The 26,433-nt window shown below is 40.9% G+C and overlaps 1 protein-coding gene across 2 annotated transcripts; it reads right to left on the reverse strand.

The window, feature by feature from the left end:
* Positions 1–163: 163 nt before the first annotated feature.
* GNGT1 (G protein subunit gamma transducin 1) lies at positions 164–25,246 on the reverse strand. Of its 2 annotated transcripts, XM_086397866.1 has the most exons (4): positions 25,161–25,246; positions 8,997–9,081; positions 6,174–6,279; positions 164–435 (listed from the first exon to the last, which is right to left on the reverse strand). In XM_086397866.1, exons 2-4 carry the CDS (start codon positions 9,002–9,004, stop codon positions 307–309), a joined length of 243 nt encoding a protein of 80 aa, XP_086253992.1. In that variant the 5' UTR covers positions 9,005–9,081; positions 25,161–25,246; the 3' UTR covers positions 164–306. The 2 variants fall into 2 exon arrangements, with proteins under 2 accessions (XP_086253992.1, XP_086253993.1); XM_086397867.1 differs by lacking the exons at positions 8,997–9,081; positions 25,161–25,246 and adding an exon at positions 6,368–6,468.
* Between the last annotated feature and the right edge of the window lie 1,187 nt (positions 25,247–26,433).

Here is a 26,433-nt window from a genome sequence, read left to right on the forward strand (position 1 = left end):
AATGGATAAACATAAAACATTTACTATATGCTGGCATCCAGAATAATATAAACTCATTATAAAACACATTATTGTTAAAGAAAGGGATCAATCAATATTTGTTGTCAATTATGTGTTAAACCCTGTGGTAAGTACTTTAAGAAAACCATAGACTCACACATTATCACATTCCAAATTTTATTAACCACTTATATTTATAATTTTAAATTTTATGTATATGCTTAACCATATTATTACATGTGACCAAACATTAGTACATCATTAAAGCTCAAGATATTCCACGGGATTCAAAAAAAGAAAAAATTCTTATGAAATCACACAGCCTCCTTTGAGCTCCTTGAAGGGATTTTTGTCCTCTGGGATACCCTTTACTAATGGATCCTCCCCAGATCTTTCTTCAACATAATCCCTGAATTCTTCACAACATTTGGACACCTTAAAGGAAAAAAGAAAGAGATGATTCATTTGGTTTAATGGAGAATACTTCAGAACCCAAGAATGCATTTATAATAACCATTTGTGTGTGTGTGTTCTATCTTTTTAATGTGACTCTGCTTTCGGCCAACACACTCATACTTTGTACAAAAGAAGAAGAAACATTGACAGCGGCTCCCTCCTCTGTCCTTGTGGATATCTTAGAGCAAAGACTAATCAGCTGGCCAAACACCAGCTAAGGGTTCTCAGCAGATACTGCCTCCAGCCTCTTTAAAGGAGACAGGATCCAGGGATCAGAACACAGCTGACAATACAAGTCAAGAATGTTACCAGAGTAAGCATTGATTAAATGTTTTTCCTCATTCCAAAAATGTGACCTGTGAAGGTGGAAGGGAATGAATCATTGTTAAATTCCAGGCTTATCACCACTCCTGGATTCTCAGAAGGATACACTTGTAATTTTATTTTAAGCTTGTCTAATGATTGATCATGATTGTGAACTTGAAGGTAAGCTCCAAAGGGAGCTGACTGACTTGTTCACATGTATCGCAGGCATCTAGAACAGAACCTATTTATTTGTGTGTGTGTATATGTGTGCTCAGTCATGGCTGACTCTTTGCAACCTCATGGACTATAGCCTGCTGGGCTCCTCTGACCGTAGAATTTTCCAGGCAAGAATACTGGAGTGGGTTGCCACTTCCTACTCCAGGGGATCTTCCCTCCCCGTGTCCTGCATTGGCAGTCGGTTCACTATGCCACCTGGGAAGACCCTTACATTTTACTGGTGTTCAGTAAAAAAATAATGGCTGAACCAAATCATTTGTTTTGTTTATGAGCTTGCTCCTTAGTCATCTGCAACCTTATAGTAATGACTTTGTGAAAAATCAGGCTTTAGTATTTTAATTAATGGACTCAGTCAAAGCCTGTTAATGTACCATATAACATACTGTTTAGAGAGAGGCAAAGTTCTATACATGTGTAAATATAAGTGTGTGTGTTGTGTATATGTATACATATGCATATACACACGTGGGGCCACGTTATTCATTCCTTTTAATTGTCAACTTGTTTTGTTTTCACTTAATACACCATCATGATATTAACACAAAGGTGTTTTATTTTTGGCAGTCCAGGAAGTAACCATTCCGCAAGTTATCTAAGGAATTTATTGTTTTGTTTTAATAAAATCTTCATGCTTTTTTTTTCATGGAAGTTCTAAGCAACATCAGACAGAAGACTTAAAACTACTTATAACTCTGCAAACTCATTATCTGCATATTAGAACAAATCATTTCTAACTGGGGCGGGGGCACTGGTCAGGTGGCTCCTTCATAGGATGATACTTGGAGTTTATGCACACATTTGAACAATATTAATTTGAAATATACAATGATTTAGAATCACATTTTTTCCTCCTCAAAATTCAAACTTGAGATTTAGATTCACTTTTCCCCCTTCTTCCAAACACCAGCTCTTTGGGCCCCAACTGGATGTCAGCAACAGGAATCAGTGAGGGTTAGTTCTGACAGTGTCTGGTTAGGATCTGAGAATACTGAGGAGCAATAATTACCTACAATCCTATGTGAGTGTATGTGGTTCAAAACTCTATTATATACAGTTTAATACAAGTTTACACAGCACGGTGGAAACAACATGGACACTGGATTCAGGAGATCCCAGGTTTGATTTTGGCTCTGCTCACTTACCAGCTGTATCCTTATTTAAAACAGTTTATCTAAGGTTTAACTACTCCATCTATGAAATAGAAGGAACATAGGTTGCATTAAATATCTGGCATAGATAGTGAAGCAAATGGTAGCTATTAACTACAAAGACTGCCTTTCATTTTTGCTTATTATATTCACTTAAAGTCATCACACAGAGAAAGCAATGGCAACCCACTCCAGTACTCTTGCCTGGAAAATCCCATGGACGGAGAAGCCTGGTAGGCTGCAGTCCATGGGGTCACTAAGAGTCAAGTACGACTAAGCGACTTCACTTTCACTTTTCACTTTCATGCATTGGAGAAGGAAATGGCAACCCACTCCAGTATTCTTGCCTGGAGAGTCCCAGGGACAGAGGAGCCTAGTGGGCTGCCGTCTATGTGGTCGCACAGAGTCAGACACGACTGAAGCGACTTAGCAGCAGCAGCAGCAGGAAAGTCATTACAAATCTTTTTAGAAGTTGGATGCCAAGAGTTGTCCCAGTTTGACAATGCTGCTGTTTAGTCACTAGGTCATGTCTGATTCCATGTGACCCCATGGAATATAAGCTGCCAGGCTCCCCTGTCCATGGGATTCTCCAGGCAGGAATATTGGAGTGGGTTGCCATTTCCTCCTCCAGGGAGTCTCACAATGCTACCACCTTGATAGCAAGGTTGAGGCATATTATGGATCAGTCTGGTTCATAGATATCAATAATAATTTTTAAAGTAATAATAATTACCTATTGTTACTATTCCCATTTTATAGAAGAAGAAATTGGCATAGCTAAGTTAGCTAACTTAAGTGAATGTTACACAGGGAGAAAGTTGTGGAGCCGGAATCTGAGTCAGATATGGTTCCGGAGGAGACACACTTAACCATACTATGATGGACACTATGCCATCCTATGTCAGAGCTCTGGGTTCAGGCCTGGAAAGTTCTGTGTGTGTGTGTGTGTGTGTGTGTGTGTGTGGTTTTGGCAGTCTGATACTAAATTAAATTGACTTCCAAGAGCAAAGACACATTATGTAATAGGAAAAGGAACCAGAAAGCCTGACAAAATGGGGATGTATGTGATGTTTATCCAAAACAATAATTCCCAGGTGAACCTGCCACAGTGAACAGTAAACATGAAGATGACCAAACTGCATATAAAACAATCCTGGCTATATAAATAACAAAACAGCTTTTGGATGTTTCAAGTATAAAAGAAAAAATCATTAACTCCTTTATCTCAAAAGTTTATTTTCCCACAAATTATAAAGATAAGGGTTTTAACTTTTTTGGTGTATGTTCCAAGCTTTTATGCTGTTTAAAGATTTAATTTTTATCTTTACAACAAAGTATGTTTGGCCAGTATGGAAAGGGCAACAGGGAAGTTTGAGACAATTATAAACATAAGAGAAGCCAAAATTCCAACTTTTACTGGGAGTGAGAGTTTTGAGCAAAGTTTGAAGATAATACAAACTCCTTTTTTCACTTTGGCCTGATAAAACAAGTGTTTTTAAGAAACATGAAATATACTCTTATGACTTGTGGAGGAGTTTTTGTTCTACTGATGTTTCTAAAACAAAGAGATCTGAAATACATATCTACATTTTCCAAGCATCAGTCACTGTTTGTTGGGTGGAAAGCTTTATTTCTTTGCCATTTCTGCTCCTTCTAATGGGAGAGGACTTTGGGTAACGGTTTTTAAGATCTGAGAAATGTTTGTAGGAGAAACCAGCGAGTTCTTGTGCCTGACCTCATTTTTATTTTCAAAGAAGGAATAGAATGTACTCATTCATTACTGGCCGTGACAATGCTGGAGGGGATGACGTCTTGGCTAAGAGTATTTGAACAATATCAAATAAAGAGAAACATCAATTTAGTAAAGTAAAAACAAAATGCCTATATGCATTGCTTTACTTTATTGCTTAGCTAAAAAATATGATGTCTCATATTCTTCATTTTTTCTCTCTCCACCCCTTTTAAAAAAATAATCTATAAAAATGTAAAAACATTTTAGTTTAGCAACCATACAAAAACAAAAACAGGCCAAGGGCTGGATTTGGCTTATGGAACATAGTTTTCCAGGCTGTTAATTTTAACTCTAAATCAAAAGATAATTATGATTATTAATTTTCTTAATTTCTGATGAATTTTATCTGAATAACTTATTTTCAACTATACTGAGCTTCTCCAGTGAGTGATGTGAAAGAGGAAAAATAATTTTCCCTCTACACTTCTAGGTTCTTAACTGAGATTACTCTGTAATAAGAAAGGCAGATTAACAGGAGAAAAACAAGTTTAAAAACATGTATACCCTCTGTATACAAGGGAGAAACTCAGGAAAACTGAGGCACTTCCTGAATTAGTTCAAGTCACCACCTTAAGTACTGCTACAATGAAAGACAAAATAAGACGGTGGGTGTGGATGACAGGGGTGTGGACAGCCAGTTAAGAGCTTAAGATAATTATCAGACCCTTACCTGGAAAAGTCCCTGGAGGCTCATATGGTAAAGAATCTGCTTGCAATGCAGGAGACTTGTATTCAGTCCCTGGGTTGGGAGGATCCCCTGGAGAAGGGAATGGCTACTCACCCCCTCCAGTATTCTTGCCTGGAAAATCCCGTGGACGGAGGAACCTGGCAGGCTATATAGTCCACGGGGTCTCATAGAGTCGGACACAACTAAGCAACTAACACTTTTCATTACCTTAAAATAATTCATGACAACCTATCCCTTAAGGATAAATATTTCCCTTTCTTATGTCAGAATACAACCTCTTGGCTAAGCCCTCATAAGCCCCTGACTTTCTCCTCCCTGGAACACTCTCCAAGTTTTACCCAAATCTGTCTCCTGAATTGTAATATTTAAGAGCCCCAAATAAACATTTTTCATTAAAAAAAAAAACGAAACAAAAAACAAAAAAAGGATAAAAGAAAAGCACAGTGTCAAAAAAAAAAAAAAAGAATAAAAACAAACAACAGGCCCAAATGGAGTCACTTGTGCTAAGCCCCACATCAACAAACCAAAACTTAATATCTAATTTAACTGCAGTTTCAACGTTTCCCAAGAGTAAACCTAACACACAGGAATTTCCCAGTCTGCATGAGCTAATCTGCATGAGAGACCTCCTACTCTTCCCCCAAAGGAAGTTGTTCCTGCCTGAAATAATTGTTTCTTTGTTTATGACTTCCTTGTCCCGCCCCTTTGTCCCTATAAAAACCTTCCATTTTGCACAGCTCCTTGGTGAGCCTTTCTACTTGATAGATGCGATGCTGCTCAATCCATGAATTATTTAATAAGGCCAATTATGTCTTCAAATTTACTCAGTTACATTTTGTTTTTTAACAACAGTAAACAAGGGGATGGTGGTTAAGCAGATTTAAATCCTTGTATTCCCCACTGATAAGAGTTTCTAGCAACTTAAGAGTCATTCTCGGAGAAGGCAATGGCACCCTACTCCTGTACTCTTGCCTAGAAAATCCCATGGATGCAGGAGCCTGGTAGGCTGCAGTCCATGCGGTCACTAAGAGTCAGACATGACTGAGTGACTTCCCTTTCACTTTTCACTTTCATGCATTGGAGGAGGAAATAGCAACCCATTCCAGTATTCTTGCCTGGAGAATCCCAGGGATGGGGGAGCCTGGTGGGCTGCCATCTATGGGGTCGCACAGAGTCGGACACGACTGAAGTGACTTAGCAGTAGCAGCAAGAGTTATTCTTCTCCTCCTGATACAGAGGAGTGAGTGCTTGTATGCATGCTAAGTCGCTTCAGTCATGCCCGACTCTTTGCAACCCTATGGACCAAAGCTCACCAGGCTCCCCTGTCTATGGGATTCTCCAGGCAAGAATACTGAAGTGGGTTGCCATTTCCTTCTCCAGGGGATCTTCCTGACCCAGGGATCGAACTCACATCTCTTATGTCTCCTGCATTGTCAGGCAGGCTCTTTACCACTAGTGCCACCTGGGAAGCCCCACAGAGAAGGAGACACCCTTACCAATGGAGATGTCCCTTACAAATAAAATTCAAAAGAGGACAGCAGTTTACCAGCATTCTTTCCAGCGTCACTTCTTTCTTGAGCTGGTCGACTTCCATCTTCAATTTGTCCTTTTCTGTCAGGTCCTCAATATTGATCACTGGCATCTTCTGCCTGCTGAAAAAGTATAAAGTTTTATACACCTGAATTGTCAGACTCCCTTCAAGTTAATGTAAGCCAAACCTTCCTTCAGCTCTGAACTTACTAAGCAAACTGTTTGTTTTAACTTCCTTTGATAACCAATTTCTCTTGAATCCCTCCAAACAATACTAGCCTACGCACTAGCCCTGAGATTTTAAGGCTTTCTTATAATCTTCACTAATATGATTAAGTATTTAACTCTAAACACCTGCTAGTAGGTTTGTGGAGAGGTCAGTTTAGTCAGTATATAATCTTAAATATCCAGTCCTTTTCCCTGTTTCTTGGCACAGTGTATAAACTGAGGTTCCAACCCTCATCTCCAACTCCAAAACCCTCCATTATATGATTTATGCCATTTAGGTTAGTTTGAGGTCACTGAGGACTGCCCATTAATTCTCTAAATCACTAGAGTATTTAATCTGGTATTAACAGAAAAACATGCAAAAAGTATCATTATAAGTCCCTTATAAATAATGGATTGACATATGAACCAACAGGATGAAAATACACCAACAAATGATCTTGCTAATTAGGAACAAACTAGTATCTTACTTAGATTATACCCAGAATTTTTTTTTTTTCTTTTTGTATATTACTGTCACAATGAATTGGATAGCAATGATGAGCAAATGCAGCAAGTTAAAGGGGACGTGGTGAGTCTGATCTCCCGATGTGTATTATAAAAGAATTAGGGCAGTAGCAATATCTTCTTCTTCTTAATTAAATCAGTGGGCAATGGGAAAGATAGTATAGTATTTTGGTGATTCCTTTATGAAACTGCCTGGAAAATATTTCACTGTATCCAAGTGGCATCATGCTTTGTGATCTGTCCTCTTTCAGTCTTGCCTTTCCTTTCGTGTCTCTAATCCAACTTCTATGATGACATATTTTTATGAAAGTTAGATATGCTCGGGTCATATGCTATTTTAGAAAAGAGCTTAAAGTCATACATATACATAAAAATATGCTGCTAATCATATGTTAGCAATTAATTTATTTCCTTGTATTTATATAGTATTTTCATTTCCAAAACATTTGAGGAAATATTATTTTCCTTCTTAGTTTTATAATACTCTGTTCTTCTCTGAATAAAAGAGATAGTTTGGCCTATTTTCAGGGATAAATGCCTACTGATGCCAACAGAGAGGTAAAAGAGAAAACCCAATGGACATGCGTGTGTGTGTGTTAATCACTCAATCGTTGTCTGACTCTTTGTAACCTCATGTACTGTAGTCTGTTAGGCTCCTCTGTTCATGGAATTCTCCAGGGAAGAAGAATGGAGTGGGTAGCCATTCCCTTCTCCAGGGGATCTTTCTGACCCAGGGATCCAACCCCAGTCTCCTGCATTACAGGCAGATTCTTTATAATCTGAGCCACCAGAGAAGCCCACCCAATGGATACCCAAAGCCAGTATTTCCTATACTTTTAACTTTCATTTTGCATTTTTAATTTTTTTCTATTCTACGAATCCCACTGTGCAATTGTTGTTTGGTATTTGAAAGCCCATTCTCAATTTTATTCTTACCTTCCTTCTCACCTCCTTTAGACTATCTGCAAAAGTTCACAAGCACATCTGTTTCTCCTGATCATTTTTATTTGTTGACATTGTCCTTTGCAAAACTTTTCCCCATCTTGGAAAATGTTTTCCACTTGGCAATGGCTTTGAAGAATCACTTTAGGAACTTGTTGAAACAGAAGCCCAACTTAGGTTTTGATTTAGGGTAGGGCTTAGAATTTCATTTTCTCTGTTGTGGAGAAGGCTTACGATATATTGGCAATAAAATGATCATCCACTAGCACTTGCTAGCTGTGTGGTCCTGACCAAGTTCTATAACCTCTCTGTGACTCATTTTACTAGGAAATAGGAGCAATGATAGTATCTACATTGTAGATTTCTTTGCTTGAGAAGAATGAAGGTTGTATAACACTTGGAGCATGGAGTAAGCACTCAGTCCACGGTAGCTGATGTGACTCACTTACTCTGTACCTCTAGACTCTCACATTGTGCTGTTATACCTGTCACTTGCTGATACGTGGCTTTAAAAGTGCTCTTAAAGGATATCACACGGACACGATTTAGGTCCTGTAGTACCACGTGTAGTAGATGCTGTTGGTGCCCTTTCCAGACTCCTCTTTCTCTTTCCAGGGTGGGTTATTTGTCCCTCTAGAAGCTGTGGGTATTGACACACACCTTTTCTTATGTTTTCCCTTGGCTGATGAAAACCTTCAACTGATGATACCTGGCAGATTATGACAACTGGCCCCTGTGAGTGTTCTGTAGCAAATGGCTGCCTGAAGCGGGGTTCTGATAGTCCAGACCACTGCCTCTGGGCTGAAAAGCCTTGATATAGCTGAGCTGAGAGCCTTCCTGAGCATCCCATGGGTTCAGGATGAAGCTAGACTTCTGAAACTACATCTTTTCATACCTTCTCCTCCTTCAGCCTGCTTTCCTCATCAGAGATCTCTCCTGAGCACTCACCCTCAATAAATCACTTGGAAAAGGGCCCCTGTCTTAGGATCTGCTTCCGAGACACACTGAAACACAATAGATTATAAGAACCTTTACAACAGCACCCATTTCTTTTATAACATATGTCCTTACCACTTTGTATTGTTTTGTATATTGTTCAGATGCAGAAGAGAACCATGAAGTACTGATAAAGCCACTTGCAACCTATGTCAGAAATATTTACCTCGACATAGAGAAAAGTGCAAGATGTTGTAGAGGAGGAAAAATAATTTTCTCTCTACCCTTCTAGGTTCTCGGCTGAGAAAACCCTGTAATAAAAGATTAATAGAAGAAAAATGAACAGAAGTTTAGTAACACATATACCTCCTATATACATGGGAGAGACCCAGGAAAACTGAGTAACTTCCTCAAATGGCCCAAGCCACCACCTTAAAGACTGCTTCCTGCTAAAGACAAAAGAAAATGTTGTGGAGGGGGAGGAGGAGTCAGTTATGGGAGGTATTCAGGCAAAGCACAGTAAACAAGGGCTATGAGATATGAGTTGCTGTCTTCTCCATTGATAGAGTTTTTAGAGATTTAGACTCCTCCTCCTCTTTCTGGTACAGAGAGGGAGACACCATTACAAATGGAGAGTTCGCTTAGAAATATAAACGTCTTTTATAAAAGAATAACTTCTACTTGATTTTCATGGCTTCTCCTATGTCTGCTGTTTCTTAAAAATAATCAGCTCAAAATACTTCTTATGCCAGAGAGACGTATTGTGAGCTGGCATCTTATTCTCCCTTCCAGTACCTAACTCCAAGTTATTAACAAATGATTTCTTAACTCTAAAATGCTCTGATTCACCATATTTAATAACAAGTTAAGCAAAACACACTTCATTTGATGTGAATCTTAGAAGGTGAATCTTCGACAATTTGAGAATGCTTGCCAAATTTGATACCACAGGTCTTGTATGGAAAAATTCAAAAAGTGAAGATCAAAACTCTGACCACCCGCAAGGACACCTAGATACACAGTGAAACACAGCCTATATTATCTGCATGGAGATATATACACACACACACACACACACACACACACATAGATCTCTCTCTCTCTCTGTCTCTAAATATATATATATATATATATCTATATATCTATCTATATCTCCATGCTCAGAGTTGTATTGAAGTCAAAGATTTAAAAGCATTTAGATATAATATCATAGAACTACTTTTTTAAAAGCTTTATTGGCGTGTAGTTGATTTACAACGTTATGTTAGTTTCAGGTGTACGGCAAAGTGAATCACTTGTAGACATACATATACCCACTCTTTTTTGGATCCTCTTTTCCCATATAGGTCATTACAGAGTATTGAGTAGAGTTCCATGTGCTCTACAGCCAGGTTCCTATTATCTATTTTCCCATAGTAGTGTAATTTTCAACAGCAATCTCCCAATTTATTCCTCCCACCTTATCCCCTGGTAACCACAAGTTTGTTTTCTACATCAGAAATCTACTTCTGTTTTGCAAATAAGTTCATTTGTACCTGTTTTTTTTATTATTCCATAAATAAGCGATGTCATATGATATTTGTCTTTCTGTGTCTGATTTACCTCACTCAGTATCACAATCTCTAGGTCCATCCATGTTGCTGAAAGGGGCATTATCTTGTTCTTTATTATGACTGAGTAACATCCATTATATATATGTACCACATCTTTTTATCCATTCATGTTTTGATAGAATTAGCTGGCTTCATGCCGTGGCTATTGTAAACAGTGCTGCAGTGACCACTGGGGTGCATATATCTTTTGGAATTATGGTTTTCTCCCAGGTATATGCCTGGGAATAGGACTGCTGGATCATATGGTAGTTCTATTTTTAGTTTTTTTAGAAATCTGTTCTCCATAGAGGCTGTACCAATTTACATTCCCACCATCAGTGTAGTGAGTTCCCTCTTCTCCATAGCCTCTCCAGCGTTGTAGATTTTTTTTGATGATGACCATCCTGAGCAGTGTGAAGTGATACCTCATTGTAGTTTTGATTTTTATTTCTCTAATAACTAGTGATGTTGAGCATCTTTTCATGTGCTTTTTGGCCATCTTATCATCTCATTACTATTTATCCCATTTGCAGATGAGGCAAAGGAGATCAAGAGAACTGACGTGTCCAAAATCACACTGTTGTTAAGAGTAGAGCTGGGGTTATAACACAAGTGTTTGTTTTCTGGTCTGGGATGATTTCCATTCTTGCAAACCACTCCCAGTTACCCTCTTCAAACTAGTTTAAAAGACTGGATTTGCTTTTCTTTCATGTACTCCATTCTTACAGAATTACTTAGAGAAAGAGAGCACAGAGTTGACAGGGAGGGCTGAAGACTCAGAACAACAAGCCCAGGTAGCAGGTACAGCTAACTAACTCAGGGAAGAAAGATACTCCCATCAGGTAGAAGATACATCACCTTTTACCTCTTCTTCCACCCTGCACTACCAGGGTAGCTGTTGCTGCTGCTAAGTTGCTTCAGTCGTGTCCGACTCTGTGAGATCCCATAGACGGCAGCCCACCAGGCTCTCCCGTCCCTGGGATTCTCCAGGCAAGAACACTGGAGTGGGTTGCCATTTCCTTCTCCAATGCATGAAAGTGAAAAGTGAAAGTGAAGTCGCTCAGTCGTGTTCGACTCTTCTCGACCCCATGGACTGCAGCCTACCAGGCTCCTCCGCCCATGGGATTTTCCAGGCAAGAGTACTGGAGTGGGGTGCCATTGCCTTCTCTGATCAGAGGAGTTAAGGTCCAAAAAAGCCAAGAGGAGTAGAGGCGGGGGAGACAGAGCAGTGGTTCTCAATGGGAGCAATAGTGCCCCCTAGGGGGCCTTTTGAAACCGCCAGATTGTTTATGGTTTTCACTGGTTTTGTAGGTATGGGTGAAGGATGTTGAGGACAGAACAGTGTAGAGTAGCTTGTTGTTTTAGTCGCTAAGCCATGTCTGACTCTTTTGTGGCTCTGTAGGTTGTAGCCCGCCAGCCTGCTCTGTTCGTGGGATTTCCCAGGGAGGAATACTGGAGTGGGTTTTCATGCCCTCCTCCAGGAGCTCTTCCCAACCCAGGGATCAAACTGGCATCTCCTGTATTGGAAGATGGATTTTTTTTTTTTTTTTTTTAAACCACTGAACCATTGGGCTTCCCAATAGAATAGAGTAGCTTCAGTTCAGTTCAGTTCAGTTGCTCAGTCGTGTCTGACTCTGTGACCCCATGGACTGCAGCATGCCAGGCCTCCCTGTCCATCGCCAACTCTCGGAGTTTACTCAAACTTATGTCCATTGAGTTAGTGATGCCATCTAACCATCTCATCCTCTGTCGCCCCCCTTCTCCTCCCACCTTTAATCTTTCCCAGCACCGGAGTCTTTTCAAATGAGTAAGTTCTTTGCATCAGGTGGCCAAAATATCAGAGTTTCAGCTTCAGCATCAGTCCTTCCAATGAATATTCAGGACTGATTTCCTTTAGGATGGACAGGTTGGATCTCCTTGCTGTCCAAGGGACTCTCAAGAGTCTTCTCCAATGCTACAGTTCAAATGCATCAATTCTTCGGCACTCAGCTTTCTTTATAGTCCAACTCTCACATCCATACATGACCACTGGAAAAACCATAGCCTTGACTAGACGGATGTTTGTTGACAAAGTAATGTCTCTGCTTTTTATCTCTAGTTTGGTCATAACTTTTCTTCCAAGGAGCAAGCGTCTTTTAATTTCATGGTTGCAGTCACCATCTGCAGTGATTTGGGAGCCCCCCAAAATAAAGTCTGTCACTATTTCCACTGTTTCTCCATCCATTTGCCATGAAGTAATGAAACAGGATGCCATGATCTTAGTTTTCTGAATGTTGAGCTTTAAGCCAACTTTTTCACTCTCCTCTTTCACTTGCATCAAGAGGCTCTTTAGTTCTTCACTTTCTGCCATAAGGTTGGTGTCATCTGCATATCTGAGGTTATTGATATTTCTCCCAGCAATCTTGATTCCAGCTTGTGCTTCATCCAGCCCACGTTTCTCATGATGTACTCTGCATATAAGTTAAATAAGCAGGGTGACAACATACAGCCTTGACACACTCCTTTTGCTATTTGGAACCAGTCTGTTGTTCCAGGTCCAGTTCTAACTGTTGCTTCCTGACCTGCATACAGATTTCTCAAGAGGCAGGTTAGGGTCTGGTATTCCTATCTCTTGAAGAATTTTCCACAGTTTTCAATAGAGTAGCTTAAGGTCTCATTAATATCTTTCAGAGTTTCCATAGGTTTCTTGACAATTTATTTAGAATTAAAGGAAGATCCCTTGTTGTAGAAAATGGCAACCCATTCCAGTATTCTTGCCTGGAGAATCTTATGGACAGAGGAACCTGGTGGGCTACAGTTCATGGGGTCATAAAGAAGTCTAACATGACCTAGTGACTAAACAATGACAAGGACAGTGTAAAGTTAAAAGGCTATTTGTCTTATGTTTACTTTTAAACATTATAGATTAGAGTATTTTGAAGAAAACTTGACTAATAAAACAATTAACTTATAAGGACTATATTGGAGAAAATTACTACAATTAATTTTTAAAAGTCTTTTGTTTTTTACAGAGAATCAATCACAGATTCTTTGAAATAGAAATGCTGTTCAGTTCAGTTCAGTAGCTCAGTAGTGTCCGACTCTGTGACCCCATGAATCGCAGCACGCCAGGCCTCCCTGTCCATCACCAACTCCCGGAGTTCACTCAGACTCATGTCCATCAAGTCGGTGATGCCATCAAGCCATCTCATCCTCTGTTAGGGCACTTCAAATATGTTGATTCATAAACATTCAGTTTGACACATTTTTCAGACACAAATCCACTCTGTTACGTAAACTTGTAATCATGGGTATAAACTTTCTCTTCTTGTACTTTTCTTTTTCATCTTGACATTATACTTGGGACTATTAACGAATAATAGCTCACATTTTTATTCATTTGTTCAATAAATATTTACTGAGTTCTATTATGTGCCATATAGTATTCTGGATTCTTGAAGGTAGAGCAGAGAAAAAAAAAATTAGAATACTTACATTCTCATGAGGGAGACAAAGAATAAACAAGATTTAAGAAATTAAATGTAGCAATATATTGTGAAAAGTGTTAAGGGGAAAAATATAATGTGGAAGGAAAAGGAAATGTCAAGAGAAGTTATTTCAGTCATTGAGAGAGTGGCCAGGGCAGGCTTCTCCGAGACAGTGCTATTTGAATGAAGACCCGAAGGAGTGATGGCGTGTCTAAGAGAACACTGCATGTATCCAAGAGAAGCTGGCTCCAGGGATCAGTGAGTGCAAGGGCAGCAGTGAACCAGCATGAAAGTGATGAGTCAAGTGAATGTGGGAGAAGAATAGCACGTGATATCAGGACTCGCAGGGGTCTTTCAGGCCACTGTAAAGATTCCGCCTTCATTATGAGTGACAGGGAACACGGGAGGGTTTTGAGTAATAGAGTGATATTATCTGTCATATGTTTCAGCATCATGATTCTGGCAGCTATTTTGAGGTTAGAACATAGAGCACAAGGGGAGAGGCAGAGATGAGGCAATTTTGGTAATTAAGGTGAGACACGATGGTGACTAAAATCAGAGTAATAGGTGCGGAGGTGGGGACACGTGATGAGATTCTCAATATATTTTGAAAGTAGAAATAATAGGACATGCTGAGAGATCAGATATAGGAATTAAAAGAAAGAAAAAGTCAAGGTAACTCCAATGATTTGAGTCTGAACAACTGAAAAAGGAATCTGCTATTCAGTTGGTGTAAAAGTAATAGCGGTTTTGGACCCTGAATTTTAAATATAACTAAGGTCAAATACATCTTATTAATCAAAGTAGGAACAGTGATAGTCAACACATTTTTGCCAATCAGAAGTCATTATGTATATTCCTGTAGCAAAAAAAAAAAAAATTATTATCCGTGCTTCAGGATTTGACGAACTCTTGGAAATCATTTTCTGCCTCCTGCTGGTCTGGTCATGGAAGCATTTTCCCTGTAAAATTTTGTCAAGATGCTTGAAGCAGTGGTTGGTTGGCAAGAGGTCAGGTGAATATGGCAGATGAGGCAAAACTTCGTAGCCCAATTCATTCAACTTTTGAAGCACTGGTTGTGTGACATGTGGTCGATTATTGTTGTGGAGAAGAATTGGGCATTTTCTGTTGACCAATGCCAGCTGCAAGGCTGCAGGCATTGCAGTTTTTGGTGCATTCCATCGATTTGCTAGGTGTACTTCTCAAATGTAATGGTTTCACAGGGATTCAGAAAGCTGTAGTGGATCAGACCAGCAGCAGACCACCAGTGACCATGACCCTTTTTTGGTGCAACTCTGGCTTTAGAAAATGCTTTGGAGCTTCTCGCTCCAACCACTGAGTTGGTTGTCATGTAAAATCCCATTTTCATCACATGTCACAATCTGATTGAGAAATGGTTAATTGTTGTTGCATATAATAAGAGATCGGAGAAGGCAATGGCAACCCACTCTAGTACTCTTGCCTGGAAAATCCCATGGACAGAGGAGCCTGGTAGGCTGAAGTCCATGGGGTCGCTAGGAGTTGGATACGACTGAGCTACTTCACTTTAACTTTTCACTTTCATGCATTGGAGAAGGAAATGGCAACCGACTCCAGTGTTCTTGCCTGGAGAGTCCCAGGGACGGGGGCACCTGGTGGGCTGCCATCTATGGGGTCGCACAGAATCAGACACGACTGAAGCAGAAGACGACACTTTAAAATGATGATTTCTTCTTTTTTTGAAATGCAGTCAGTTCATGAGGCACCTACTTATCCAGCTTTTTCACCTTTCCAATTTGCTTCAAATGCCAAATGACCATAGAATAGTCGATGTTGAGTTCTTGGGCAACTTCTCATGTAGTTTTAAGAGGATCAAGATTTGATGATGCTCTCAGTTGGTCATTGTCAACTTCCAGTGGCCGGTCACTGCACTCCTCATCTTCAACGCACTCGTGTCGTTTGCAAAATGTCTTGAACCACCATTGCACTGTACGTTCATTAGCAGTTCCTGGACCAAAGGCATTGTTGATAATTTGAGTTGTCTCCGCTGCTTTATGACCCATTTTGAACTCAAATAAGAAAATCACTCGAATTTGCTTTTTGTTTAACATCATTTTTCCATAGTCTAAAATGCATATAAAATAAACAGCAATAATTCATTAGCAAAAACCATAAAGAAAGAAATGTGTATTAAAATGATGTATAACATGGCCACATTTATTTAAGAATGCATTCCAGTATCAAGTGGCAAAGTTCAACAATGCAAAACTGCAATTACTTTTGCATTGTAAAAGTTTAGGGGAAAGGCCAGAGCTTAGCAGACAGCCAGAAAAAAACAGAAAAGAGAAGAGAACAAAGGCTTAACCTGAACCCTCTAAAGTGAGGAGATGAGATGAAATTAATAAAGGAAAATGAGCTTGTTGTGATGAGGATTAATTGGTTAATAACTTCTGAGCACTTACCGTGTGCCAGACACTGTGTTGAACACCCATAGGTATCCCTTTTTATCTGTGTATCTACTCTTTTTCCTCTTTCTACATGGGCCAGTAAAATGATAGCTACTAACAAGCATTTATTTATTCAGCAAATATTTATTAACTCCCAGGGACCAGGTGCTCTTGATTGCTAGGTGTGGAAGCAGCAACAAAATCAACTTTCTTATCTCTTACGGTGTCTATACTACATCCTTCCATAAATCACTCTTTTTCTGTTGAGAGTTTTTTTCCTATTACATAAAAGATAGTTTGTGTCTGGGTTTTTTTTTTTCCGTCTAATCAAGTTGATTACACATTTTATCATATTTGGTTTTTCAAAGCCAGTTGCTTTTGTATTTGTTGCTATTTTTATTACACGGATTGCATACCAATCTCTTTCAACCTGTAGCTAAGCACAAGTGAGCCTAGACATTCAAATAGATTCTATGACAACTCGCTTTCTTCTCCAGGGCAACTCTGGTTCTCTGTTTCTACTGAGCAAGTTGGGTTTTTAAGACACTTGAAAAGAAGTAGGAGAGTGGTAATAATAAAAAATTGTTTATTCCCCAGATACTTATGAGATCCTACTTTCCAGGTCTTACTAAATCAACTAAGTAGGGAAAAACCAAAAGAATATAGTATGATGAAGACTAAAAAAAGGCATTTTGAGAATGAGAAGGATTTGAAATTGTTAGCTACTGCTGAAAGGTTAGACAAAATATAGTTGGGAAAATGTGGTCTCTGGTGACCTTGGAGCCAGCTGCTTTCTCATATGTATTGGGAGGTCCAGTAGGATGTGGCAACGGGATGGGTTGCCCTTGACAAGAGCACTTTTTCTTCCTCTTCTCAGGGCGAAAGCTTACTGAATGGAATGTGAGAAAAAATGGGAGATGAGGAAGTGGAAGCAGATAGTGAAGATAACATTTCTGAGAGGTTCTGCTGGGAAAGGGAGTGGTGAAGTCGGGTTCTACTGGGAAAGGGCCATAGAATCGAATGTGAACTGCAAGTTTGGGATGAAAAAAATCAGAGATAGAGGACTCCAAATGGAAATTTATAACCTGGGTATTTGTGCTGAAGGATGAGAATGGGTCAGAGCTGATGTCACAGAGGGGTGAGAAAGCAAAAGAAGAAAGGACCCAGAAAAGCGGCTAAGGGGTTGATCTCTGGACCAGGGCATGTCCTCTATTGCAAGAGAAAGGAAGACAGAGAATACAGGACAGTCCATTGACCAGTAGGAACAACTCACCCTTCTCTGACTCGTTCAGTATATCTAGTCCAGACTAGTACTCAATTCTCTTCTAATACAAACATTTCAGTTCAGCTCAGTTTTCCTCTCACTAACAGTCAATAAGAGGGAAAAAACAAAACAAAACCGTGAGTGCTAGGAGATGCATGTGAAATGAAAGTCACTCAGTCATGTCTGACTCTTTGTGACTCCGTGGACTATATAGTCCATGGAATTCTCCAGGCCAGAATACTGGAGTGGGTAGCGCTTTATGCTCCAGGGGATCTTCCCAACCCAGGGATCAAACCCAGGTCTCCCACATTGCAGGCCCCTTTCAAACAGCAGCTCGCGTCTCCTTCTGCCCCCAAATGGGCAGGTTGTCCCCACTTTGTGACTTAATACACAAAACTTTTCTACATAAAGCTACAGCAAATGAACGTTTGAATGGCTTATTATGACACATTAGTAAGTAATGTATACCCAACATGGGATCTGGGCTAGAGTATAAAAATAACAAGACTTTCTCATGAAAGTGTATCTTTATACTTGAAAGGTCAAGACCCATTACTCTCTGCTAAATATAACCCTGAAAATAAGGTCTTTAGCGATTAACTCTCCCAATCCTCTTATCTGATTATCAACTTCGGCAGATGTTTCTCTTAGAGCCTTAGAGCAGTGCATTTAAATTGTAGTTCTCTGCTAGTTCTCAATTATAATTTCATACTTGAGGAGAAAGGAAAACTGAGATAGAGCTGCCCAGGTACTGAACTAGGGTCATGAGCACATGTTCTGTTAAATGAGTCTGACTTTAGTCCCCATGAACGTGGAAGAAAAGGATGTGGGCGCAGTGAGGCCAGGGGAACCAGAAACCAGACTGCTTGTGCGACTTGTATATGTAGTTTTGACCAAGTCACATATCTATCGAAAGCTTCAGATCCTCATTTGCAGAGTGGGGAGAAAAAAGTATTTTCCTCAAGTGGTTATTGTGGGGGCATTTAATGAGTGCAAAGTACAATGCAAACTCTGAACAGACATTTATTGCTACTGAGGATCCTACATGGTGTACAAGAGCTCAGGGAAATTTTTCCTTCCTTCCCTCATTCTTAATCTGCCGCTCTTTCTAGTGGATTGGTAACCTCAGCTAGAATTCTAGATAGGTGGTGAAGCTGCACAATGCTAAAAACTTGGGTAAAATAATTCAAAATCTGTCCCAATCTTCTCGGTGCCCTACACAGTTAAATGTCCAGCAACCTGGATGAGAAAAAAGATGGTCTGCATTCCAAGTAGGCATGATATTTGATGGAACATACATCTAGGAAGAAGAGAAAGGAGGGTTCTGAAATCCTGCCTTCTTGAGGAGGGTAATGCTTTGCTATAACCCCAGCTCCTAAAAGAACCAACCAAAGCAACTAGCTGATGAAGAAAAGAGCCTGTGTCCCGCAGACACAGAAGACGCAATATGAGATACATTGACCTGGATTGGTTTTTATTGTGAATTGAGCTCTTGCTTAAGTTTTGATTTCTTCCTCCATGGTCCCATAGAACCTTGTACAGATTTTTAATATTGTACTAAGAACACTATATTGCAACTGGGTCACAGAGTGTTTATCTGTCTACCCTATTTTGCCATGAGATACCTACTGTGTTTATCATCTTTGTATCCCAAATGTACACAAAGGCACAAAATTGGACACACTTTAAATGTTTAATCTGCTTATTTTTAAAATAGGTGAATGAAAGAATGACCACGGTAAGAGACACATAATATACTTCATTATCTAGTTCTGCTTAGGGAGAAGGAGAATAATAAAATTAGGCATAGGGAATGTCTCATGCTTTTAAGTGACTCCACCTTATTATGTAACACTGATAAATGCACTCTGTGTCCGACAGAGGGTGCGATAGAGCAAACATTTCCTCCATAGCCCAACCCACTAGAAAATTGTCTAGCTGGTGAAGGAACTGCCTAAACTTTAACAAAACTCGCGTGACCACTGACTCACTCAGAAGAGATTAGCTGCCTTTCTTTGCAGATGTGCAAACTCCTTGTTATTGCCAGCCGGATTCATTTCAGATTTTATTTTAACAGGGCTAAACTAACAGGAAGCAAGTTCAGTTCAGTTCAGTTCAGTCGCTCAGTCGTGTCCGACTCTTTGCAACCCCATGAATCGCAGCACACCAGGCCTCCTTGTCTATCACCAACTCCCGGAGTTCACTCAGACTCACGTCCATCTAGTCAGTGATGCCATCCAGCCATCTCATCCTCGGTCATCCCTTTCTCCTCCTACCCCCAATCCCTCCCAGTATCAGAGTCTTTTCCAATGAGTCAACTCTTCACATGAGGTGGCCAAAGTACTGGAGTTTCAGCTTTAGTATCATTCCTTCCAAAGAAATCCCAGGGCTGATCTCCTTCAGAATGGACTGGTTGGATCTCCTTGCAGTCCAAGGGACTCTCAAGAGTCTTCTCCAACACCACAGTTCAAAAACATCAATTCTTCGGCACTCAGCCTTCTTCACAGTCCAACTCTCACATCCATACATGACCACGAGAAAAACCATAGCCTTGACTAGATGGAAGAAAGTAGGGAAAACCACTAGACCATTCAGGTATGACCTAAATCAAATCCCTTACGATTATACAGTGGAAGTGAGAAATAGATTTAAGGGACTAGATCTGATAGATAGAATGCCTGATGAACTATGGATAGAGGTTCATGACATTGTACAGGAGACAGGGATCAAGACCATCCCCATGGAAAAGAAATGCCAAAAAGCAAAATGGCTGTCTGAGGAGGCCTTACAAATAGCTGTGAAAAGAAGAGAAGCGAAAAGCAAAGGAGAAAAGGAAAGATATAAGCATCTGAATGCAGAGTTCTGAAGAATAGCAAGAAGAGATAAGAAAGCCTTCCTCAGCGATGAATGCAAAGAAATAGAGGAAAACGACAGAATGGGAAAGACTAGAGATCTCTTCAAGAAAATTAGAGATACCAAGGGAACATTTCATGCAAAGATAGGCTCGATAAAGGACAGAAATGGTATGGACCTAACAGAAGCAGAAGATATTAAGAAGAGGTGGCAAGAATACACAGAAGAACTGTACAGGCAGCAAGAACTTTCTTTACTGACAAGTTATCAATGTAACTTGGAGAAGGAAATGGCAACCCACTCCAGTATTTTTGCCTGGAGAATCCCAGGGACAGAGGAGCCTGGTGGGCTGCCATTTATGGGGTCACATACATGCATTGGAGAAGGAAATGGCAACCCACTCCAGTATTCTTGCTTGGAGAATCCGAGGGATGGAAGAGCCTGGTGGGCTGCTGTCTATGGGGTTGTACAGAGTCGGACACGACTGAAGCAACTTAGCAGCAGCAGCAATGTAACTCCTTAAGTGGTGATGTTATGTTATGATATGCATCCCCAAATCACTGAGTTAAATTAATTCTCCTCATTCTTTCAAAAGTTAGACAGGTCACCACTCCCTCAGGTATCTGACAGAAAGGAAGACCATCTGCCTGAATCCTTTCCTTAAATTCATGGTCACCTTTGAGGTCTGTGGGGCGCTCAGAGGATAGAACAGAATGCTCAAAACTTGGCAATTCTAGAAGCAATTGTGTTCCAAATCAACTGCACATCCACTTGTTACGGGGCCAAGGTGGGGGAGGGTGTGGGAAAGAACAGAGGCAAGGATCTGACATACAAATGCTGCTCCTGAACCCACAGGAGTGTATGTGCGCTCCAATTCTGGTATTTACGTGGACACTAAATACTCTAAGGGCTTCCCTGGGGGCTCAGATGGTAAAGAACCTGCATGCAAAGCAGGAGACCTGGTCGATCCCCGGGTTTGGAAGATCCCCTGCAGGAGGTCATGGCAATCCACTCCAGTGTTCTGGCCTGGAGAATCCCCATGGACAGAGGATCAGACCATGGGGTTGCAAAGAGTTGGACATGTCTGAGAAATGAAGCAGAAAATACTCTAAGGTCCTGACACAGTGGAAAGAGCCTCAATCTGGCTATGTCAGAAAGAATCCAGGGCTGACTAAGTATCAGGAATGTGGGTTCTAGGCTCAGCTCTGCCAACAATGAAGGCAAGTGAACATGACCAACCATTTTATCTTTCTAGGCCTCAACTCGTAAAGGTAAAATAATAATACTGGATCAGATGGTATTAACAGTTCTTTTCAGCATTCATTCTATAAGAATGGGGACTTCAAAGGTTTCTCAGTGGTAAAGAACCTACCTTCAATGCAGGAGATCTGAGTTCAATCCCTGGGTTGGGAAGATCCCCTGGAGGAGGGTATGGCAACCCACTCCAGGATTCTTGCCTGGAGAATCCTAAGGACAGAAGAGCCTGGTGGGCTACAGTCCATAGGATTGTATTTGTCAGCCCAGTTGAGTTGGACATGACTGAGCACTCATGCACGCACCATAAGAATGTACGAACTCCATGCCTTATTTTACAGATCTCTAAGCTATTTTGAGCCTCTGTCTTTAGCTGCGCCATTAGAGCTGTCACTTGGTCTGGCAATGACAAATCAATCTGGGTGACTGTTCTTCCCAGTTCCCTCCAGCCTTGCACTTCCTGTTGACTCGGATAAAGGAATTCTGTTTCTCGGCTGTGCTGTGCTAACCTTTTGGCCTAGATACAGGTTTAAGGAGATAGAAGTACTATGACATCCGTATGGAGGCTGATTGTAGTGGTCACATAGCTCCTTTCCACATGGTCCTAAAAATAAATTTAGCAACTTAAAGTAGTCCCAGGAATTTTAGCTTCCTCTTATATTGGAAAAGATCTTTTTTAGGGATATAGAAATACTCAAGAGTTTTGCAACTGAGGGGTAATGTTCTTCCTGATCACCTGGATTGACAATTTCACACTCCTAACTCCCCCATGTGTTCAGTTGTCCTTCCCTGTCCCTGCTCAGTGGTCACAGAGCTGTTAGAGACATGCTCCATTTGGGACAGAGCAACGGAGGAAACTGGACTTTTCAGGTGGCTCAGCGGTAAAGAATCCACCTGCCAATGCTGGAGATGCAGAGACGTGGGTTTGATCCCTGGGTCAGGAAGACCCCCTGGAGAAGGAAATGGCAACCCACTGTAGTATTCCTGGCTGGGAAATCCCATGGACAACAGAGGAGCCTGGAGGGCTACTGTCCATGGAGTTGCAAAAGAGTAGGACACAACTGAGAGACTAAACAACAAGGGAGGAAATGGACATGTCTAGAGCACCTCTGTGCACAAACTGCAGCCTGCGTCCATAGCCTCTGTACCTCAAAGGGGTGAAAGGTCTGGTCTTGCCCTCATGTCCCTCCATCTGTTACACAGCAGGCCGGAGGGCAGTGAGCGCCTGCTGGGGCTGATGCTCACCTCCCCAGAAGAGCTCCTCACAAAGCAATATCTGACTGTGCGACACCTTCTGAAGTGGAGAGGTGACCTCTGAGCTCAGCCAAAGAGGAAATCTGATGGGAGCAAAGTCATGGGTTGCAGTTCTGCAAGGTCAATCCGTGATGCTCTGCTTCTCAATTGTGGTTGGTGCTCCATCTTAAAATGTTGTGCCAAGGCTTTCAGTGGGAACTGGGACATGGGGTGACTGTAGTGGATTCTGTGCCTGTGTGTGAGGAGCTGAAGCTCATCTCTCTGAGTTCCTAGGTGCTTTCCTTTTAATCCTCATGTGTGTGTGTGTGTGTGTGTGTGTGTTAGTCGCTTAATCGTGTCTGACTCTGAAACCTCATGGACCATAGCCCTCTAGGCTCCTCTATCCATGGGATTCTCCAGACAAGAATACTGGAGTGGTTGCCATGCTCTCCTCCAGGGGATCTTCCAGACCCGGGACTGATCCCTTAAGAACTGTGCATTTTGTCAATTCTATGACACTCCTTTTTTCTTATATTATCTCTGAAGTTGGAATGCATCTTATATTCAGCGTGTGTGTATATGTGCTTAGTCATGTCCAACTCTTCGCAACCCCATGGACTGTAGCTAGCCAGGCTCCTCATGTGATTTCCCAGGCAAGAATACTGGAATGGGTAGCCATCCCTTCTCCAGGGGATCTTCCCAATGCAGGGATCGAACCTGGGTCTCCTGCTTGAAGGCAGATTCTTTACTGTCTGAGTCAAATCCTCCCAGCACACTTATAAGGGACAGTAAGTATATCCATTTCACAGGTAAGAAAACTGAGGCTCTAAGAGTTTATGTAACTTTTCCAAAGAAGCAAGAAAGAAAATCCAGGTACCCTCTGACTCCCAAGTCTGCTTTCCCACTGCACCGTGCAATTCCCCAAAATAATCTGCCCTAATTCAAAATATTATTCTTTCTATTAATACATGAAGCAAAAAGTGATCACAAATTGCTAGCAGCTGAGAACAAAGAACAATTGACAATAGTCAATGCTGAATGGTAATTGTGTCTGAGTCTCAATCCTTGAATCTGTTTTTAGTCCATTTGGGAGACATATTTAAACAGATTCAGAAGAATGCAAATAAGTTACCTTTGAAGTTGAATTAGCTTTTCTTCTCAACATTGTTGTTGTTGTTCAGCCACTCAGTCGTGTCTGACTCTTTGTGACCCCAAGGACTGCAGCAAGCCAGGCTTCCCTGTCCTTTACCATCTCCCAAAGCTTGCTCAAACTTATGTCCATTGAGTTAGTGATGCCATCCAACCTTTTCATCCTCTGTCATCCCCTTCTTCTCCTGCCTTCAATCTTTCCCCAGCATTAGGGTCTTTTCTAATGAGTCGGCTTTTCCCATCAAGTGACCAAAGTATTGGACTTTCAGCTTTAGCATCAGTCTTTCCAATGAATATTCAGGATTGATTTCCTTTAGAATTTACTGGTTTTGATCTCCCTGCAGGCCAAGGGACTCTCAAGAGTCTTCTCCAACACTACAGTTCAAAAGCATCAATTTTTTCGGTGCTCAGTCTTCTTTATGGTCCAACTCTCACATCCATACATGATTACTGGAAAAACCATATGGACCTTTATCAGCAAAGTACTGTCTCTGCTTTTTAATACTCTGTCTAGGTTTATCATAGCTTTACTTCCAAGGAGCAAGCATCTTTTAATTTCATGGCTGCAGTCACCATCTGCAGTGATTTTGGAGCCCAAGAAAATAGTCTGTCACTGTTTCCATTGTTTCCCCATCTATTTGCCATGAAGTGATTGTCTCAACATGATCCTGGCTAAATGTCTGGTAAAAGTTCCCTCCCCTATTAGTATTTGGGAGGTATTGGGAAGATCTAATCTGATTCTCAGAGGAGTATATATTTCCAAAACCAGCTGGCTGCCTCAGTGTTTGACTTGCTGGAGCCAACTCGCGTTGGCTCTGGTGAACTCAACTGTATTCATTAATTTCCAACTCTGGTGGTTTGGAATCAGCCATAACTGGGAGCATTTATGCCATGGAAACCAGTAAAATATTCAAACCAACACACCCTTCCCCCATTTCTTTTTTCCTTCCTGGCAAACTGGTTGTCCACTTTATCCTTATAACCCTGTCACTCTTAACCACAGATATCTAGCAATCTGACAGTATAAGTGACACAGAGTATTTCCAGACCAGGCTAGTTTTCCTAGGAATATGGTTCGTTGCCATGATACCAGGAAAACCGAGAACTGGCCCTAGGCATTATATGTGGAAATATCCCAGATCACTAACTCACCTTGAGCAGAGAGATTTTCCGAAACTGGAAAGAACTCTTGTAAACTCCCTTCAGTATCTTTGGAAGCAGCCAGGAATAGTTACTCTCTTAAGAATATTAAATAGAGCAAAAGGAAAAGGTGGAGGAAGGAAATACACAGTCATCAAGAGAACCCATTAAAATATTCTCCAAAAATATCCTTCACATTTCATATAAAATCCCAGGGTAGACCATTTGTTTTGTATAAACAAAAGGCTAGGCTCAGGCTATTATGTCAAAGCACCACTGAATGGTAATAGACAAACTGACACTGAGAAATGTATGGGAAGCAGCTGATTTGGTCAAAGCTTCAGGATCTACTCACCACATCCCTCAAGGCCATTGCTTTTTGGATTTTCCTGTTCCGGGTCCAAAAACACAGTTATAACTCAAACACATGGCTGACAGGGGTGGAAAATCATTTTGGAAAACTATTTGGCAGTTTCTAACATTTTAAAGTATTTTATTCGAGAGTAATAAGAGTTGTTTGCATACACAAAGCAGCTTTATTCATAGTAGTAGCCCCAAACTAGAAATAACACAAATGTCCAGTAACAGGACATTTGTTGTATACTCATACATTGCAAGACTACTCAACATTTACAAGGAACAAACTCTGAAAGAGCATGTGAGTGTGTGTGTTAGTCGCTTAGTCGTGTCCGACTCTTTGGGACCCCGTGGACTGTGACTCGCCAGGCTACTCTGTCCGTGGGGTTCTCCAGGCAAGAATACTGGAGTGGGTTGCCATTCCCTTCTCTAGGGGATCTTCCCAATCCAGGGATTGAACCTGGGTCTCCCACATTGCAGGCAGATTCTTTACAATTTGAGCCACGAGGGAAAGCCCCTACAATAGCATATGTGTGTCTTAAAAACAGTACAGTGAAGTACAAAACAGTACATATTTTATGATTCTGTTTGCATGAGATTTAGAACAGGGAAATCAAATCTATGCTGATCAGAAGAGCTATTGTTCCTGGCCTAGGGTTGGAAGGATGGACTGGGAAAGGGTATAAGAGAATGTTCTGGGGTGATGGAAATGTTCTAATTCTGGATTGGAGTGGTGATTACAAAAGTATATATAATTGTCAAAATTGATCTAACTATACACTTAGACATATTATGAGCCCATGAAATGTAAATTAGACCTCTACTGAAATATGAATATGTGTGAAAGTGTTAGTCCCCCAGTCATGTCTAACTCTTTGCGACCCCATGGACTGAAGCCTGCCAGGCTCCTTTGTCCATGGAATTCTCC

Source organism: Bos grunniens, chromosome 4, assembly GCF_055505025.1.
Source record: "Bos grunniens cultivar Pamir isolate PY7600 chromosome 4, Bosgru_T2T1.0, whole genome shotgun sequence".
NCBI lineage: Eukaryota > Metazoa > Chordata > Mammalia > Artiodactyla > Bovidae > Bos > Bos grunniens.

Bases quoted from the DNA above. Each gene is read 5' to 3' on its own strand.
- GNGT1 (XM_086397866.1), bottom strand. The intron at 436-6,173 runs GTAAACTGCTGT...TTTTCCTTTAAG, and splicing joins TGACGCTGGAAAGAATGCTG to GTGTCCAAATGTTGTGAAGA.